Genomic DNA, 17,760 nt, shown 5'->3' on the forward strand with positions numbered 1-17,760 from the left:
AGTTGTGAGAAGAGGAATCGAGCTGCCATAGGAGCAGAGAAAAAGAGTTGCGACGGGAGCTGGTATGCACCAGCAGAGAGAAAGTGGGGGAAAAATGCATTTAATTCTAGGGTATGGAAATAGGACAGTGGGGTGAAGTGCCGTGGGGCATCCAGGAGCAGCGACACGTGTCTTGCCGGCGCCAGTGTGGGGTTGTACATTGAAAATAATAGGGGCGTACTTTTCTGATGCACAGCATTCGCTGCCTCTGCCCAGCAGCGAAACATGACACTATTCTGTTTCTATTCAAGACAATTCTAATCAAACAAATTTTTCATAAAACTGGGTTGGGTTTCATTTCCCTCTTTGGTTGAAATATACTCACACACAGAATCACTGCTGGCTGTGGTCAGAGATGTGCTCTGTAGCAACTGTAACCACACCTAAAAGTGATGTCCCAAAAGTGGGGTCCCCTCACTTTTGCATTTTCTTTTGTCATGTGCTTTGTGGTTTCTGCCTTTTCTTATTGATAGATATGTCTGCAAAAAATACACAATATTAACATCAAGATGTTTTCATGAATAGACCTCACCTACGATTGTGAGAAACATATTTTTCATGTCCGCTGTTTAGTCACTACAGTCTAGTGCACCTGTAGAGCAGCTGCCCTACACTAAACTACAACAGCCTACATGACAGTCTCATGTGCAAAACTCAAATTATAGTGGCTTTCATCATCCATGATGTAAAAATATCAGATGTCTGCAGTTAAAACCAAATACAGTGTGCGTTTTGGTTTAGTTACAAAATCCTAGTGCATCACGGAGCACCTCTGTTGCTGAAGAGTTAGAGAAGGTTGTACCGATGTCTAGTTCAAAAGTAGCTAGTTTTATTCACTAACAGGCTCTGCATTTCCATCACTTTCTCTTTTTCCATTACAGTTGGTTTTGCAGTACGTCTCTGTAAAAGGCCATGCTGTCTACACAAAACAACCAAGCTAGAAACAAGCGAAGTGATTCAACTACCAAGATGTGGTTCGATAGGGGCAGCCCTATCTGCAGATCTCCACATTTTAAAAAAAAAATCAGTGCAAGACACTATTACACTGAACTCAAGTGAAACTAATAGCTTAAACAAAGCATGGTATGCATTGAAAAATGATCAGCAGCAATACAATAAAAAGGCTCAAATATGAAAAACACCAGTATGGTCCTCTAGCTTAACTAGATTACCATAAAAAATCAATTAATAGCCGGGGCTTTTACTGCTTCACTCACTGAGCTTAACTGGCTTATTTGGGATGGATGTCTAGATAGGATGGGCCTTTAATTCCTTTTGTACAAAACTGTTGCTCAGCAAAGATGAGAAATGCAATCAAAGTGTCAATTAAACCAGTATGAATATTACAGGTATAAAAATTAGGCTACCAAATAACATATCGATTACAAATCATTCCTTTAATCTGGCTGCGACAGACAGTGCATCTATGTGAAGCTCATGCACTGAAAGAGAGAGAGAGAGAGAGAGAGAGAGAGAGAGAGAGAGAGAGAGAGAGAGAGAGAGACCCATATCAAAATACAGGCAGCCTACCTTGGAAAGGATGTAAGTTGAAAAAGGTAATGGCAGCAAAAAGAAAGGAGTAAAAAAAGGGTGAAAACTAAACAGAGGAAAGCGGGGACACTTTTATTTTGCAGCCAGCAAGATAACAAAAACAAGCATACCCAATAACATGGTGCAGGAAGAGGAGAAAATATTATTTATGTCAGTTAAAGTGAGGTTTTGTTTGACGAATGAAGTTAGCAGACATTAAGCTATGGGCTTCACAACCATTTTATTAAAAAAAAAAATTTTTTTTGATTCTTTTGACCGGTGGACCCTCATGGACTAAAGGAATACAAATAATGGAGGAATTAACATATATTTGGAGTTCATGACAAGGAAGGGAATCACCCCTTTCGCTTTTTTCCTCTTTCTTGTTTACCATGCAGGTCAATCTGAGCAAATTATGTTTTGATGCTCATGGTTTTTGTAAATCATACTGAACAACTGGATTGTGGATACTCTAACAAGCTAATGATGTATAACATGTTCATACTGACAAAAGTTTAGACATTTATATTGTGATGTAAGCATCTTAAAACTAGCTTAAGCAGGTAGCTGCAGCCTCTTCTCATTGCCAACTCATCAACTAACACTGCCTTGTCAGTAATCTTGACATAAGATACTGACACACAGAGGCACCTTTCACAGTGGGATGATACGCACCAGGCAGCAGCAGTTATTGACGCAGTGGGTAACAACCAAACTCATCAAATACTGCCGCTTTGTCAATGCCCCTTGGCGGCATTATGACACACACCGGCCGGCAGCAGTTTCTAATACCACTGTCAACTACTGTAGTATAAAGAATGAGAAAGTCCCTACAGGGTGGATGAGAGGGGTGATGGGTCAAACAAATTCTTGACAGTCACTTGGGAGCTGGCTGTTCATTTCGTGTGTGAAACCATAAGTCAGTAAAGTTATTTTAATAAGAAATGTGAGGAAATAAACGTAAAACCAAAGTGTTTTACTTAGAGTTTATTTTGGAAAAGACTGTATGCATGTAACATGCAAACAGAGGTGTATTTTGAAAAGACACATTGCATGTATCAACCTTAAATTGACACACTGCCCAGAACATCCAAAACTGATGCAGGAGGCTGTTTAGCATGTCATATTTTGATGTTTACGTCCATTGACAAGGCAGCGGTATTTGACCAGTTGGGATGGGAATGCATTGGTAGCTGATGACCTAGTGGGTTTCATGAGGTTTTATACACCCAAAGATCATCTATAAATATGAACCATTTCACAGCATCTGCTTGAAACCTGTGTTTATTTGTCAAAATGCATAGCCACACCCAACTGGTAAAAAGGACTGCATTTAATTGGGGCCCGGCTTTTAATTGAAGTTTTACAGTACCTAAATCAACACAGAAAGAAATGACAGGCATTTAGAAACTGCACAAAAGACTTAAACCTGCTATGTTAAGGCTGAAAAGCAGCTAGAGCAATCTTAAATTTTAAACTCAGATTACAGGATTCTGGGTAAAGAAAAAAGATAACAGAAATAGAGACAGATAAAGATGTCTAAAACAGAGATTATCATATATATATGTACATGCATGTAAGTTGTATAGAAGATGACATAAGTTAGATGACATAACTAAGCCTCCATCAAGGGAGAACTAAGGGTTGAGAGTTCCAACGTGTCACAAATTATTTTGTCTGATTCAAATTTTATATTTTGGACTTGGAGAAATGGAGACAGACAGGAGTAAGCTCAGAAGTCCTCACCTGGCTGTCCAGGTAAATAAGGTTCCTCTGGAGGTGATGCGACAGAACATCAGTCTGCAGGAGCCGCAGAAGAAGGAAGAGAAGAAGCAGGAAAAATGACAGAAGAAGGGAAGGGATGGCACATTGCAACAGGAAGGAAGAGATTGAAAAATAGATGGCCAAAATTGTGATGACAGGGAGTCAATAACAAGGCAGCACTGCATATTTAATTATCCATATATTTAATTATTATTTACTTTTCAGTCCAAATACACTTAAGGAACACATTTTTAGCAAAAAGGATCATGACTTCATCTACAGTCATGCAGCACTGTTGAAAAGATGCAGCTGGATTCTGCTACTATAGAGAGCTGGCCGATACCTTCAGTTGATATTTACAGCCAACAAAAACCCAGGACTAATATGGACCTTTCACTTGACATAGCTGGCAAAGCCCAGTAAATTAAGACTTTAATCCAGCCTTTGAACCAGGAAAACAAACTATGTTTGAGGGCAATCACCATATTACCATATTCAAAATCCCAAATGATATAGAATCTAGTCTCATAGCACAATATGATAGGGATGCACGTCACTGGATTTTTTGCTGGTATCCAATATGCTGATATATAACAACTCATTTGGCCGATAACCAATATCAATGTATCCATTTTTTTCCCACCTAATTTTAATGATTATCAAGTCTCTTCTGTAGTGGAATTAGCATCATATTATGCATGCATACACCTATTGTTATGGCCCACCAGCAGATGGAGACATAAAACAGAATGCTTTTCAATTCATGTAATATTCATTCATTGTGCAAAATAAGAAAAAGTATGCTGACTTATTCTGAGAGTATGTGTTAAAGCCAATATCTGCCGATACTGATATTGTGCCGATATTATAAGCATGTTGGCTGACTTTAACAAGGTCTCACTCTGAAGTCATCAAAAATAGCCAATTGGTCAGTGACCCCCGGCATCAGACACCGACAAAAAAGCTGTCATTTCATGTCGTCATGATTTGTGGCCAGTCGCAGTTATTTTTTAATGGTACCCAGCAGTGACAAGAAGAAACACAGCAGCACAACAACAAAAGTTAGGGGGCGGAAGTCCGAGTAGGGTGGACCGGAGAGACGGTGGATGGGTTAAAAAACCGCTGACTTTTAGCCGGGAGGCCAGTGTTCATGTCACTTAAGATTGTAAAGCCAAACCCTGTTCTTTTTTCCTAAACCCAACCACGTGTGTGTGTTGGCTAAATGTAACCACGTGCGTTTGTTGTTAAAGGGAAAAAAAAGAGTTGATTTTAGGTGTTGTACTGACATAGTGTGTTTATTTTGAAAGAGATTGTATGCAGTCTGTACATTGCCTGTGAAAATGGAAGTGTATTTTGAAAACAGACAATGCATGTTTCAGGCTGAAGTTGACATGGCATCACTGAATGTCAACAACCAATGCACCCAGGATAGCTTGCATGGCATACATCGATGTGGAAAGTCCATGACCCAATATTGATATGTGACAAATCTGGAGTGAGAATGTGGTGCCGATTCCAATAGTTCGATTTTAAGCTAATATCAGCTGATACTGATGATGTGCAGATATTATTTTGCATCCCTACAATATGATTTTATATCTATGTTATATTGGCCATACTTTTGTTAATGTGTCACCAGTTAGCATACATATCCAAAAATATAAGTCATTAAATTTACAAAACTTCAAGCAGTCAACTCAAAACACATCACAACATGCTGCACTGCAACACTGCCTAACAATGTTGAAAGCTGGTATAACAGACACACTGCTATCCCTAGAGGCTATCCCTAGAACTGATCAAGTTAATACAAATATGAAGGCAAAAAAAAAAAAAAAAAAAAAAACACAGCTCGCTCACCATGTACATCAAACTGGAAAGAAACAACAGATGCCATGTTGTTTGATGCATCATATTCATGTTGATCCATGCTCTCCTTGCCCACAACCACACAGAGACCTCAAGCTGAAAGGCATGTGCAGGAGTAGTGCCCCCATACAACCATACACATACTCAATAAATCCACATACATAAATGCAAAAGAAAGCCAAAAAATCCATCCACACATCAGTCCCCCAAATAAAAAACACACATCCCACCACCAGCCTGCGTGTGCATTAATGCTAAGACAATACTCCAAATGAAACTGAATTTGGGGTGCTCTAACTTTGACATCTCTTACTTACCTGATGCCTATAGTAATATTGTCACTGTGTGAAGTGTTGAAGCTGGAGTTTGATTTTACTGTTTGTCATCACGACTGCCATATATTCTGGATTTTGCTTTGTAAAAACCAAAACCCAGTTACCCTGCACCACTGCTATCATTACTTGTAACTGCACTGTTGACCTGGGGAAAAAGGACAGACATGTCCTTACTCTAAGACAAACAGAGGTATGTCTTGTTCATCAGCCCAATGGTGTGTTACAATTATTCACTGCCAGCTCCTCACTGGCAGGGGGACATGATCCCTCAATGACTTCCTACCTGTCGACACAGCCAACTATGTTTTCTGTAACTGATACCATTGCTACTAGCACCTGTAATATTTATGCTGTAATATTTTGAGATGTTTACCAAAAGATTGTACCACATGCTTAGTGATAGTTAAAGCCCCTACAAGGAACTTTCATTTTGAGTTGATTTTGGCGACCCTGTGGACAAAAGTGGTAGTGTTTTGTCGGAATGAAGCCTACATTTCCCATGAGCTCTAGCGCGTATTGTCGTAAAGACGCTTACCTGGCTCGCGCATGTGTTTGTTTTGGGGATGAATGAAACAACAAGACGGGAAAACTTTGCCCCCGCTCCTATCTGGGATCCCAGCTCACCTCTGCCACGCCCCAGCTTCACCTCTCTGGCATAAGCACCACTGCCACCAGGGTAAACGCAGTGGTCGGCTGGTAAGGCTGAAGGCCTGTTTGGCGAGCACTTCCACGGCTTCTTGGAGTGAGTATGGAGCGGTGCCTCACCTCTTTATTTCTCGGCACTCGCTGGCCCCTGTCGACATCTGGCTGGTACCTGTCGTTGGCCTGGATGAGGTGTTGGCGCAGGGTGAATCTGCGCAACCTGCAGCCTCTGTGTGTGGCTCCCTGGACAGCTAACGCCGTGGACCCGCTGATTCCTGCCAGGATTGGGCTGGTAAATACTAGATCGCTACTGAACAAAACGTTTATCCTGAAGGATTTCCTGACTTCCTGAGGATTGGATTTTCTCTGTGTGACTGAGACGTGGCTGTTGGTGAGTCCAGTGCTTTCACAAAACTTTTACCCGATGATTGCTGCTATTTTAACTCCCTACCTAATATATATTTAGATTGCTTCTCCCCAATTTCTCTTCAAGAATTGACTGCAGTGATTTCTTCATCCAAATCATCAACGTGTCTCTTAGACCCCATCCCAACTAGGTTACTTAAGGAGGTCTTTCCTTTAGTTAACACTCATATATTAGATATGATCAATATATCCTTATTAACAGGCTATGTACCACAGTCTTTTAAGGTAGCTGTAATTAAACCTCTACTAAAAAAGCCCACCCTGGATCCAGAGGTGTTAGCCAACTATAGACCAATATCTAATCTTCCCTTTATGTCAAAGATCCTTGAGAAAGTAGTCGCAGACCAGCTGTGTGATTTTCTCCATGATAATAATTTATTTGAGGAATTTCAGTCAGGATTTAGAGTGCATCATAGCACTGAGACAGCACCAGTTAAAATTACAAATGACCTTCTCATTGCTTCGGACAAAGGAGTTGTCTCTGTACTTGTTTTATTAGATCTTAGTGCGGCATTTGACACAATTGACCATCAAATTCTACTGCAGAGACTGGATCACTTAATTGGCCTAAAAGGTTCTGCACTAAGCTGGTTTAAATCTTATTTATCTGATCGTTTTCAGTTTGTTCACGCTCATAATGAATCGTCATTACGTACCAAAGTTTGTTTTGGAGTTCCGCAAGGTTCTGTGCTCGGACCAATCCTATTTACTCTATATATGCTTCCTTTAGGTAACATCATTAGAAATCACTCTATAAATTTCCACTGTTATGCGGATGATACTCAGTTGTATTTATCGATGAAGCCAGAAGAAAGTAATCAATTAACTAAACTCCATAATTGCCTTAAAGACATAAAAACTTGGATGAGCACCAATTGCCTGATGTTAAATTCAGACAAAACTGAAGTTATTGTTCTTGGCCCCAAACAACTCAGAGACTCTTTATCTGATGACATAGTTTCTCTTGATGGCATTGCTCTGGCCTCTAGCACTACCGTAAGAAACCTCGGAGTAATATTTGATCAAGATTTGTCTTTTAATTCTCATTTAAAACAAACCTCACGGACATTTTTTCATCTGCGTAATATTGCGAAAATTAGGCCTATCCTGACCCGAAAAGATGCAGAAAAATTGGTCCACGCTTTTGTTACCTCTAGGCTGGATTACTGTAACTCTCTGTTATCAGGTAGCTCTAGTAAGTCCTTAAAAACTCTCCAGCTAATTCAGAATGCAGCAGCACGTGTACTAACAGGAACTAAGAAACGAGATCATATTTCTCCTGTTTTAGCTTCTCTGCACTGGCTCCATGTAAAATCCAGAATTGAATTTAAAATCCTACTGTTAAATTATAAAGCTCTAAATGGTCAAGCTCCATATCTTAGAGAGCTCATAGTGCCTTATTATCCCACCAGAACACTGTGCTCTGAGAACGCAGGGTTACTCGTGGTCCCTAAAGTCTCCAAAGTAGATCAGGAGCCAGAGCCTTTAGCTATCAGGCTCTCCTGTGGAATCATCTTCCTGTTACGGTCCGGGAGGCAGACACCGTCTTCACATTTAAGACTAGACTTAAGACTTTCCTCTTTGATAAAGCTTATAGTTAGGGCTGGCTCAGGCTTGCCCTGTACCAGCCCCTAGTTAGGCTGACTTAGGCCTAGTCTGCCGGAGGACCCCCCTATAATACACCGGGCACCTTCTCTTCTTCTTCTCTCTCTCTCTCTCTCTCTCTCTCTCTCTCTCGTATTCTATTACTGCATCTTGCTAACTCGGCCATTCTGGATGTCACTAACTTGGCTTCTTCTCCGGAGCCTTTGTGCTCCACTGTCTCTCAGATTAACTCATATCGCAGCGGTGCCTGGACAGCGTGACATGTGTGGTTGTGCTGCTGCCGTGGTCCTGCCAGATGCCTCCTGCTGCTGCCATCATTAGTCATTAGTCATACTTCTACTGTTATTATACACGACTATTGTCACACATGTATACTGCCAGATATTAATACATACTTTCAACATATTGTACCACAGTAGCCAGAACTATAACTATAATATTATTACTTTCAACAATGTTGTTGTAAGCTACTGTCATTACCTGCATCTCTCTCTCTCTCTCTCTCTCTCTCTCTCTCTCTGTCTGTCTCATTGTGTCATGTGGATTACTGTTAATTTGTTATGCTGATCTGTTCTGTACGACATCTATTGCACGTCTGTCCGTCCTGGAAGAGGGATCCCTCCTCAGTTGCTCTTCCTGAGGTTTCTACCGTTTTTTTTCCCCGTTAAAGGGTTTTTTTGGGGGAGTTTTTCCTTATCCGCTGCGAGGGTCATAAGGTGTGTGATTTGTGATATTGGGCTGTATAAATAAAATTGAATTGAATTGAATTGAATTGAACTAAAAGTTAAGGGATCAACAAAGTCATTGGGATTCCTCCTCTGGCAATCATAGACATCTCAACAAAATTTCTTGACAACTGATCCAAAGGTTAGACAAAGTGAGTGCACAGTCTTTAGTTCATAGAATGTTTCAGAACACACTAAAAGCAATTTCATTTGGAGTAAAGTGATGCAAAGAACTCCCCCAGGCGAATAAACATTAACACACAGAATATGGAGTTTTGACTGCTTGGTTGGGAAAGCACAAATGCGTGCATGCAGACACACGTGCTGTACACACTCGGTGCTGACCTTAGCGTTGGGCCCTTCCATACCCAGGGCCATTAGCTGAGCTACTGTGTGTTCCCGCAGGCTGTTGAGCTCCGCCTGCTGCCGGCGGAGCTTGATCAGGAGCAGGGTCAGCTCCTCGGGCTGCACAGAGCAATACACAGAGGAAAATGGAAAAGCTGCCATACTGACCACATCAACAACACCTGTCCGCTGTTTGAAATCAAACTTGATACAGTGACTCTGATGACCTTAAAGAGAAGAGGAACAACTGCAACCACTGATTAACTGCCCAGTTAAAACAATCCTCACCCTTTAATTGCAAGATGATGCATTAAAAACCTTTTATTTTCAGTCTGGTGGCAGAAGTTTGTCATGCACTGATGACTATGTGTCTTCTGTTCACCAGCGACAATATCAGCCCCCAACCTCACATTTCTTCTTTTTACATCTACTGTAGTCAATCCATCTTTATTTATTCACAAAATCTTATTGAGATCAAGATCTCTTTCATAAGAAAGACCTGAGAACCAATTACACTTACTTAAGAAGAAGAGAAACCTCAGCTTGCACTATTAGACAGCCTGTTAGCGATACATCCATACACATTAGAGGGTCTATAATGTGATGCATGGTTGAAATGATATGTCAGATTTATTCGGGGAAGCCTGGGAGCAGGAGGATTTGGGCCTGAAATTATAGACAAGACATGTGAGACCTGCATTTAAAATAATGATACATTACAATGTAAACCCCAATCCATGACACAAAATGTTGTGTAAAGTCTACACAAATACCCCGGATTGTCAATATTTGACTTAAATTTATAAAGCCAATTATGCCTAATAAGTTCAAGGCCAATAAACAATACTATCATTGTGCAGTTAACATATTGTGGCATGTTGGGTCTAAGTGGGTGGAGTTTCCCAGCATGCCGTGAGACAATGTGTTTAAGGCCATAAGCTGAAGAAAACTGTGTTGATTGTTGTAAATCACCCACATTACTCATAACACAGTGATTAATGTTTATGTATTTTACAATGATTCTAATGGGTTACAGTTAATGGTGTGGTAAAAGACATTTTGCATAGGGATTCTCGAAACTTTTAGTTCACTACAATACAGTAACATAAAAGTTTTGAGTACACCAGACACATAATTCAAGATTCAAGATTCAAGAATAATAGGGATGCACCGAATATTCGGTAATCGAATATATTCGGCTGAATATTGCAAAAAAACACACATTCGGTATTCGGTGGAATAAGTTAAAAGCAAGGCCGAATAATAGCAGCGCGGTTTTGATAACGCAATCAAACAGCGTGCCATGACGGGTGGATTAAAATGTCGGCAGTGTGGCGATCCGTGCATCACCACACTCGCATTTGCGACTAAAAATAGTTTTGAGCAAGCAAAACAGGCTTAAATCATTCAGCACGCTGTGCGAGCAGCCTACAGATTTCAACCACCAGCAGAAACGAAAGGCGAATCCCACCGATTGTGGGTTGAACGGGGGTCACAGACATAGACAGTAATGTATTCCTGTCAAATACGGCGGCCATAGGCTTACCGAGACGGAGAAGTCGGCTCCAATCATATCCTCTTCTTGACGTCATGACTGCCCAGAAGTACCTGAACAGCCGAGCCAGCCGAACACAGGTATGTGATGTGTCAGAGGATAAACGAGCCGTTCACGGCCCACAAACCTCACCGTACTTTAGGGACTGTTCTTTACTTCAAAGGGGAGGAGGGTGGCTGGTTGATTCTTATTTTATTTATTTATTTTATTTTGATCCCCCCCTATGTTCATCACTCTTGATGCTGTTTTTGAAATATGAATAAGTCAATAAGTAATTTATTCCATTGAAATATCATTGATGTATTATAGAAAAGTGGTTTATCTTTTTATAAATGACAAAAGGCACATCTGCCTCATTTTCGTTGTGATATCGTGATACTACTCAGAACCATGATATTTTCACTGGTATCGCACAGTGGGTCCCAATATTGGTACCCTGACAACACTAATCTGGAGGGGGTTCATCTGCAAAAACTAATTAAAAACTAAACAATGATATTCGGTATTCGGTACTCGGTATTCTGCCAAGCGTTTAATGTTATTCGGCTTCGGCCACAAATTTTCATTTCGGTGCATCCCTAAAGAATAATAAATGTGTCATTTGACCCTTCTCTGACAGTATTGTCTGTCAGTATGAGCATTTAATTTGGTGTCATATGAAAATAAAAACACTGAGTACACATTTTACAACTTTTTTTTCATTGACCTATAAAAATATTTTGTGCCATGCTTAGGTTTTCTTGATTGCTAGAATAAGACAAAGAGATGAACTCTGAACCAGGAAGGTCTCTGTATTTCACCTCAGCACATTGTTATGTTAGACACTCTAATGTCGGTTTTAGACTACATGATATCAGCCCGAACATAGCCCGGTGCAGCATCATATGGTGTTGGCTCAGATTGTGAACAACAATGAGTGTCGTACACAATAATCCACAACCTGATCTCACAGAAATACGTGAAATGACCACGACCTCTTAACACTGCATTCCATGGTGGCAGCACGTAATGGGTTGAAATTATGTGCCGGTATCATGGAAACAATGCCAGTATAAAGTCAATTAGGATCCATTGTCGTGGGGGACACACGAATTCCCTGGTTCAACAACATCCTGTATACACACAAAAACATGAAAGTGTTCTTGATATTAAAACGGCAAATATATTCCTCTGTCATAATTTCTCCTCAGTAATAATAATAACATGATAGTTCGGCTGTACTAGATATTTGATATATTCAGTAGATTTACTTTTTTACGACACTATTTGACAACTCTACAACTGGAAGATCTACCTTCCCAAAAACGCCGTTTCTAGAGTACTAGCTAAAATATCTGAAATTAACCAACATCCTTACTTTTTCTTAACATAGTTCATCTAGATGCAGTGTAATTACTAGTTCGGCTTTACTAGATATTTGATATATTCAGTAGATATATCTTTTTACGACTCTATTTTACAACAAGCCGCAAAAAACTACCGTCCAAAAAACGCTGTTTCTAGAGTATTAGCTAAAATATCTGAAATTAGCCAACATCCTTACTTTTTCTTAACATAGTTCATCTAGGTGCGGTGTAATTACTAGTTCGGCTTTATTAGATATTAGATATATTCAGTAGATCTATCTTTTTACAACCCTATTTTTCAACTCTATTTTACAAGCTGCAAAAAACTACCGTCCCAAAAATGCCATTTCTAGAGTACTAGCTAAAATATCGAAAATTAGCCAACATCCTTACTTTTTCTTAACATAGTTCATCTAGCTGCAGTGTAATTACTAGTTCGGTCTTACTAGATATTAGATATATTCAGTAGATATATATTTTTAAAACCCTATTTAGAACCCTACTTTCCAAATCAGAAGAACTAAAACTATGTTGCTGATATGTATCAAGCTGCATGGCGCCGTCCTAGGGAATTGTAGTTTTTTAAAAATCTAAGTGTTTTTCCCAGATTTGGAAGTTGTAAATACTGAATTCAGAGTACACTGTGGACTTTAAGGGGATAGTAAACACATTTGTGTAATCCGATTTTAAATATCTAATTTCTAAATGGGTGAAAATTAATTTTATCCATATTTTACCCATATCTGACAGCACCCCCAGTTGTTGACTACACTCACATGATAGTTGAGGTCAAGAGCTCTCTATATCAGTTGGTCCCATGTCTGTACGCCCTTTTGTTGCTGAATTATAAGCCTTCAAACAAACACTCAAGGTCAAGGTTCAAAGGTAAGTATTTTAAAGCAGGAGCCATAAAGAATCTTTATACTGACATATGTTACTCTCCAGGTGTATAAAATGATTTTTTTTTTGTTTGATTCTTTGCTTGTTTTTTTCTTTTTTACTGTAAATAGTTACTAAAATGAGTCATCCTCAGAAAATACAACACTACTAAAAAGTAAACCAATAATAACAATAATGAAATAAGCAAAAATAATATTAAAATTATATTGAAATTTTAAAATCTATTTACAGAGTGGAATGGCCTAATAGATAACTTAAATACTATTTATTATTGTTTAGACACAATTTATTTTTGCTTATATACTATTTAGCCTATTATTGTATTAACTTTTAGCATGCTCTATGTTTATCTACTGTAGGCTATATGTTTTAATTTATTTAATAAAAAATGTATTTTATGTTATATGTAGGCCTACATCTTAATATTTTATGTAATTTATCATAGTTTAGTTCTTAACCCCAGTGTTTCCTCAGTGGGAGCCGTCTGCACCGGGGGGGCGGCCGCTGGTTCTGGCTGGTGTGGCGCTGGCTTGGGGTCTGCTCTCCCCCGGCGTCCCGATGTGGACGGCTCCACGTGATGGTGTTTCCTCTCTGGTTCTTCTGTGCTCAGCCTTATTTTTTTTCTTATTATTGTTTAATTTGTTTATTTATTTTTTATTTTATTTTTATTCTATTTTATTATCACATTGGGATGGGGATGAGGGAGGTGAGGGAGGTGAGGGAGGTGAGGGGGTCTGTGGGGGATCTGTTGGGGATGGGGGCTCTGCTTTTAACATGTAAAGCACTTTGTGCTACATTTTATTGTATGATAAGTGCTCTATAAATAACAATTGATTGATTGATTGATTGATTGATTGATTGATAATAGTCTGGAAATCCCTTCTTCATCCTTCATCTTCATCATGGCACAAGATTTGATGCACACACACACACACACACACACACACACACACACACACACACACACACAGACAATCTTTTCTTAACAGAGATAGTGGCGTTTGGATTCAGTTGCGGCAGACGAATGGCAATTTGAAATGGAATGAAGTCCACAGATGGCAGACAGTACAAAACAGTAGTCGAACATGCCACATCCGCCCACAGCACAATGCTCTTAAAGCCCTACACTATCAAAAGCCGGCAAAATACATTTATTTTATTTTATGGCCTTAACATTAACCTATCATTTTGTTGAGGACACTTTTGTGTTTTTGTGTGTATACAGGAATGTTAACGATATCATTGAGGAAAACGAGGTTGACGTGACATTGTTGAACCAGGGAATCCGTGTGTCCACCACAACAATGGATTCTAATTGACTTTCCATTGGCATTGTTTCTGTGGTACCGGCACATAATTTTAACTCATTACGTGCTGCCGCCACGGAATGCGGTGTTAAGAGGTCGTGGTCATTTCATGTATTTCTGTGAGATCAGGTTGATAATCCATTTTTTTATCTCATGTAGTGTGTGATAGTAGACGACCACTGACTCCACATCTGGGATGCTTCAGGGCGTCCTGACAGAAAGTCTAGCAGGTTTGATTTTCTTTTTGTCTTTCACGACTTCTCTCATCACAGCTGTCACAGAGCGATCTGCTGCTGTGGACAACTGTATGGCAACAACACCCCAGCATTTTTGATAATTCCTCTAGTGATGTTACCATGACAGAGTGAAAAGGAAAAAGATGAACAGCAGAGGACCTTTGGTAACCCGGTGAGTGTTGCCATTAGCATCGAGCTAGCAAAGAATGTTATTTCTTCATAATGGAGAAGGATATAAAGGAATCAAATTCACAAATAGTGGCTTAGCCTTTACTTTCCACAACTACAGAGGGTACCAGCTTCATTTGAAACAGACTACATTAGAAAGAGGCCTTTAATTATTATTCCCTCTGTATTTTTCTGTTTTTACTTTTAATCCACTCCTGTTTGCCCTGTTACAGTTAATGCATCACCCCGTCATTTCATACTTCACACTTTCTGTATTCGTTTAAAATCAAAAGCCTCTTATAATTTCAGTTGAGAGAATCCCTTCATTTTCTGAAAAGGCTTTTATTGTGAAACATTTGCAGAACCCTGTTGTGGAAGATTCAGTGACTTGCATAGTTTTCATGTGGTGCTTCAAATGTAGTTCCTGCCATGTGGTGGCTCCTGCCATGTGGTGGCTCCTGCCATGCGGTGGCACTTTCTATATTACTATAATAACAATGCAGCTGGCACATGAACAGCCATAGTGACTGAAATAATATTATCAAAAATAGGACAAGAATAACCCGATGACATCATGCACGTCATGAAAGACGACCAGGGATAATTGAATGTGGACCAACATGTAGGCTATTATGTCTGTTGGCCAAATCATGGCAAGATTTTATGACTTTACAATTGCCTAATCTGACTTATTGACTACTGAAACAGACAAAATTGTGGTGTAGTGTGAACCCGGCATAATTTCCACACAGGCAGGAGGTCACTAACTGTATATACACCTTAACTCTTGGTGCAAAATTAGGGATGCACCGAAATGAAAATTTGTGGCCGAAGCCGAATAATATTAAATGCTTGGCCGAATACCGAGTACTGAATATCATTGTTTAGTTTTTAATTAGTTTTTGCAGATGAACCCCCTCCAGATTAGTGTTGTCAGGCTACCAATATTGGATCCCACTGTACGATACCAATGAAAATATCATGGTTCTGAGTAGTATCATGATATCACAGCGAAAATGAGGCAGATGTGCCTTTTGTCATTTATAAAAAGATAAATCACTTTTCTATAAAACATTAATGATATTTCAATGGAATAAATTACTTATTGACTTATTCATACTTCAAAAACAGCATCAATGAGTGATGAACATAGGGGGGATCAAAATAAAATAAATAAATAAAATAAGAATCAACCAGCCACCCTCCTCCCCTGCCAAGTCCCTTCATAAGTAAAGAACAGTCCCTAAAGTACGGTGAGGTTTTTGGGCCGTGAACGGCTCGTTTATCCTCTGACACGTCACATACCTGTGTTCGGCTGGCTCGGCTGTTCAGGTACTTCTGGGCAGTCATGACGCCAAGAAGAGGATATTATTGGAGCCGACTTCTCCTCGCCGGTAAGCCAATGGCCGCCGTATTTGACAGGAATAGCTACATTACTGTCTGTGTCTGTGACCCCTGTTCAACCCACAATCGGTGGGATTCGCCTTTCGTTTCTGCTGGTGGTTGAAATCTGCTGCTCGCACAGCGTGTTGAATGATTTAAGCCTATTTTGCTTGCTCAAAACTATTTTTAGTGGTGATGGATGGATCGCCACACTGCCGACATTTTAATCCGCCCGTCATGGCACGCTGTTTGATTGCGTTATCAAAACCGCGCCGCTATTATTCAGCCTTGCTTTTAACTTATTCCACCGAATACTGAATGTGTTTTTTTGCAATATTTGGCCGAATATATTTGGTTACCAAATATTCGGTGCATCCCTATTATTCTTGAATCTTGAATTATGTGTCTGCTGTACTCAAAATTTTTATGTTACTGTATTGTACTGAACTAAAAGTTTCAAGTGCAAGCAGTTTCCAAAAAAATTTCAAGTTGAGTGGGTGAATTGGGGTTTACAGTGTAGCTGATACAATGTAAAACTTTCTTCCTTTTCTTACAGTGCGTTTGTCAGTAGGGGTGGGGGAAAAAAAACGATTTTTAGATGCATCGAGATTCTGTCTTGAATGATGCGAGCATCGATGTGGAAAACTCATAATTGATTTTAATTTTATTTTCATATTTATTTTTCAAATTACTGTAACTCCTCGACCATTCACACTATCGACGTAATTCCAACGGATTCTGAAAGCTGAGAAGCGGAGCTTTCCAGTGATATGGTACGGCAGTGACGTCATTACCTGTGAAGGAAGGGAGGGAAGTCGGCACAATAGGAGGAGAGTGACAGCTGACGAGGAGAGTGCAAGTTGAAGTGATTTAGCGGTGTTTTAGCGGAGTTTTGGTGAGTTTTGGTGGAGTTTGGGTGGCGTTTTCTTTGTAAATAATATTTAGTGTTATAAATAATAGTATCTGTGGTTTTTTGAGAGCTTTTGAAAATTTTTTATGCTGTGTTTTTGAGTATTTTTTGCCGTGTTTTCGGCGTGTTTTCACCATAGTTTGTAGTTTTGCCATTGTTCGTCTTTTTTGCAATAGTTCGTGTTTTTATACATCATAGATAGTTATAGTCAGTTATAGTTTTGTAAATACTGGAGGAGAAATGTCGAGGAGGTCAATGAGGGACAGGAGAGTCCCGTTGAGATTTCTGGACGAGAAGGATGGACCGGAGGAGACTGGTGGAGTGTAGTCATCTCAACCACAATAAGTAGTTTGTTTGTATGCACTGGATATGTGTTCCCAGTTTTATAACAATAATGTTTTTCAATATCTAGTGTAAATTTTCTCATTGGCTCGTTTTATAATCGAGAATCATTTTATAATCGTAATCGTTGCCCTCAGAATCAGAATTGAATCGAATCGTGAGGTGCCTAGAGATTCCCACCCCTATTTGTCAGAGCCTGTTTCCTAAAAACAGCTGCCTGCAGTAGGACTGAACCAAAGAGTTGTGATGACTCTCTGAGTTCATCACTGACAGTTAACCTTCTCATTCTGTTATCATTTGATTGATGGGTCAGTGGGACTTGAAGGGTTCTGT

At 39.6% G+C, this 17,760-nt stretch overlaps 1 protein-coding gene across 9 annotated transcripts in view; it reads right to left on the reverse strand.

The window, feature by feature from the left end:
• The window catches only part of LOC125882978 (pleckstrin homology domain-containing family A member 5-like), a 603,488-nt gene that overhangs the window by 58,679 nt on the left and 527,049 nt on the right, over positions 1-17,760 (reverse strand). For 8 of the 9 annotated variants that reach the window (XM_049567036.1, XM_049567042.1, XM_049567037.1 and 5 more), the window contains 2 exons: positions 9,281-9,400; positions 3,316-3,369 (listed from right to left, as the gene is read on the reverse strand). The exons of the other annotated variant lie outside the window; for it this stretch is intronic. In XM_049567036.1, the coding sequence (XP_049422993.1) occupies positions 3,316-3,369; positions 9,281-9,400 (174 nt within the window). The remainder of the gene's footprint in view (positions 1-3,315; positions 3,370-9,280; positions 9,401-17,760) is intronic. 9 annotated transcript variants of the gene reach the window in all.

The sequence above is a fragment of the Epinephelus fuscoguttatus genome, linkage group LG22 (genome assembly GCF_011397635.1).
Source record: "Epinephelus fuscoguttatus linkage group LG22, E.fuscoguttatus.final_Chr_v1".
Taxonomy (NCBI): domain Eukaryota; kingdom Metazoa; phylum Chordata; class Actinopteri; order Perciformes; family Serranidae; genus Epinephelus; species Epinephelus fuscoguttatus.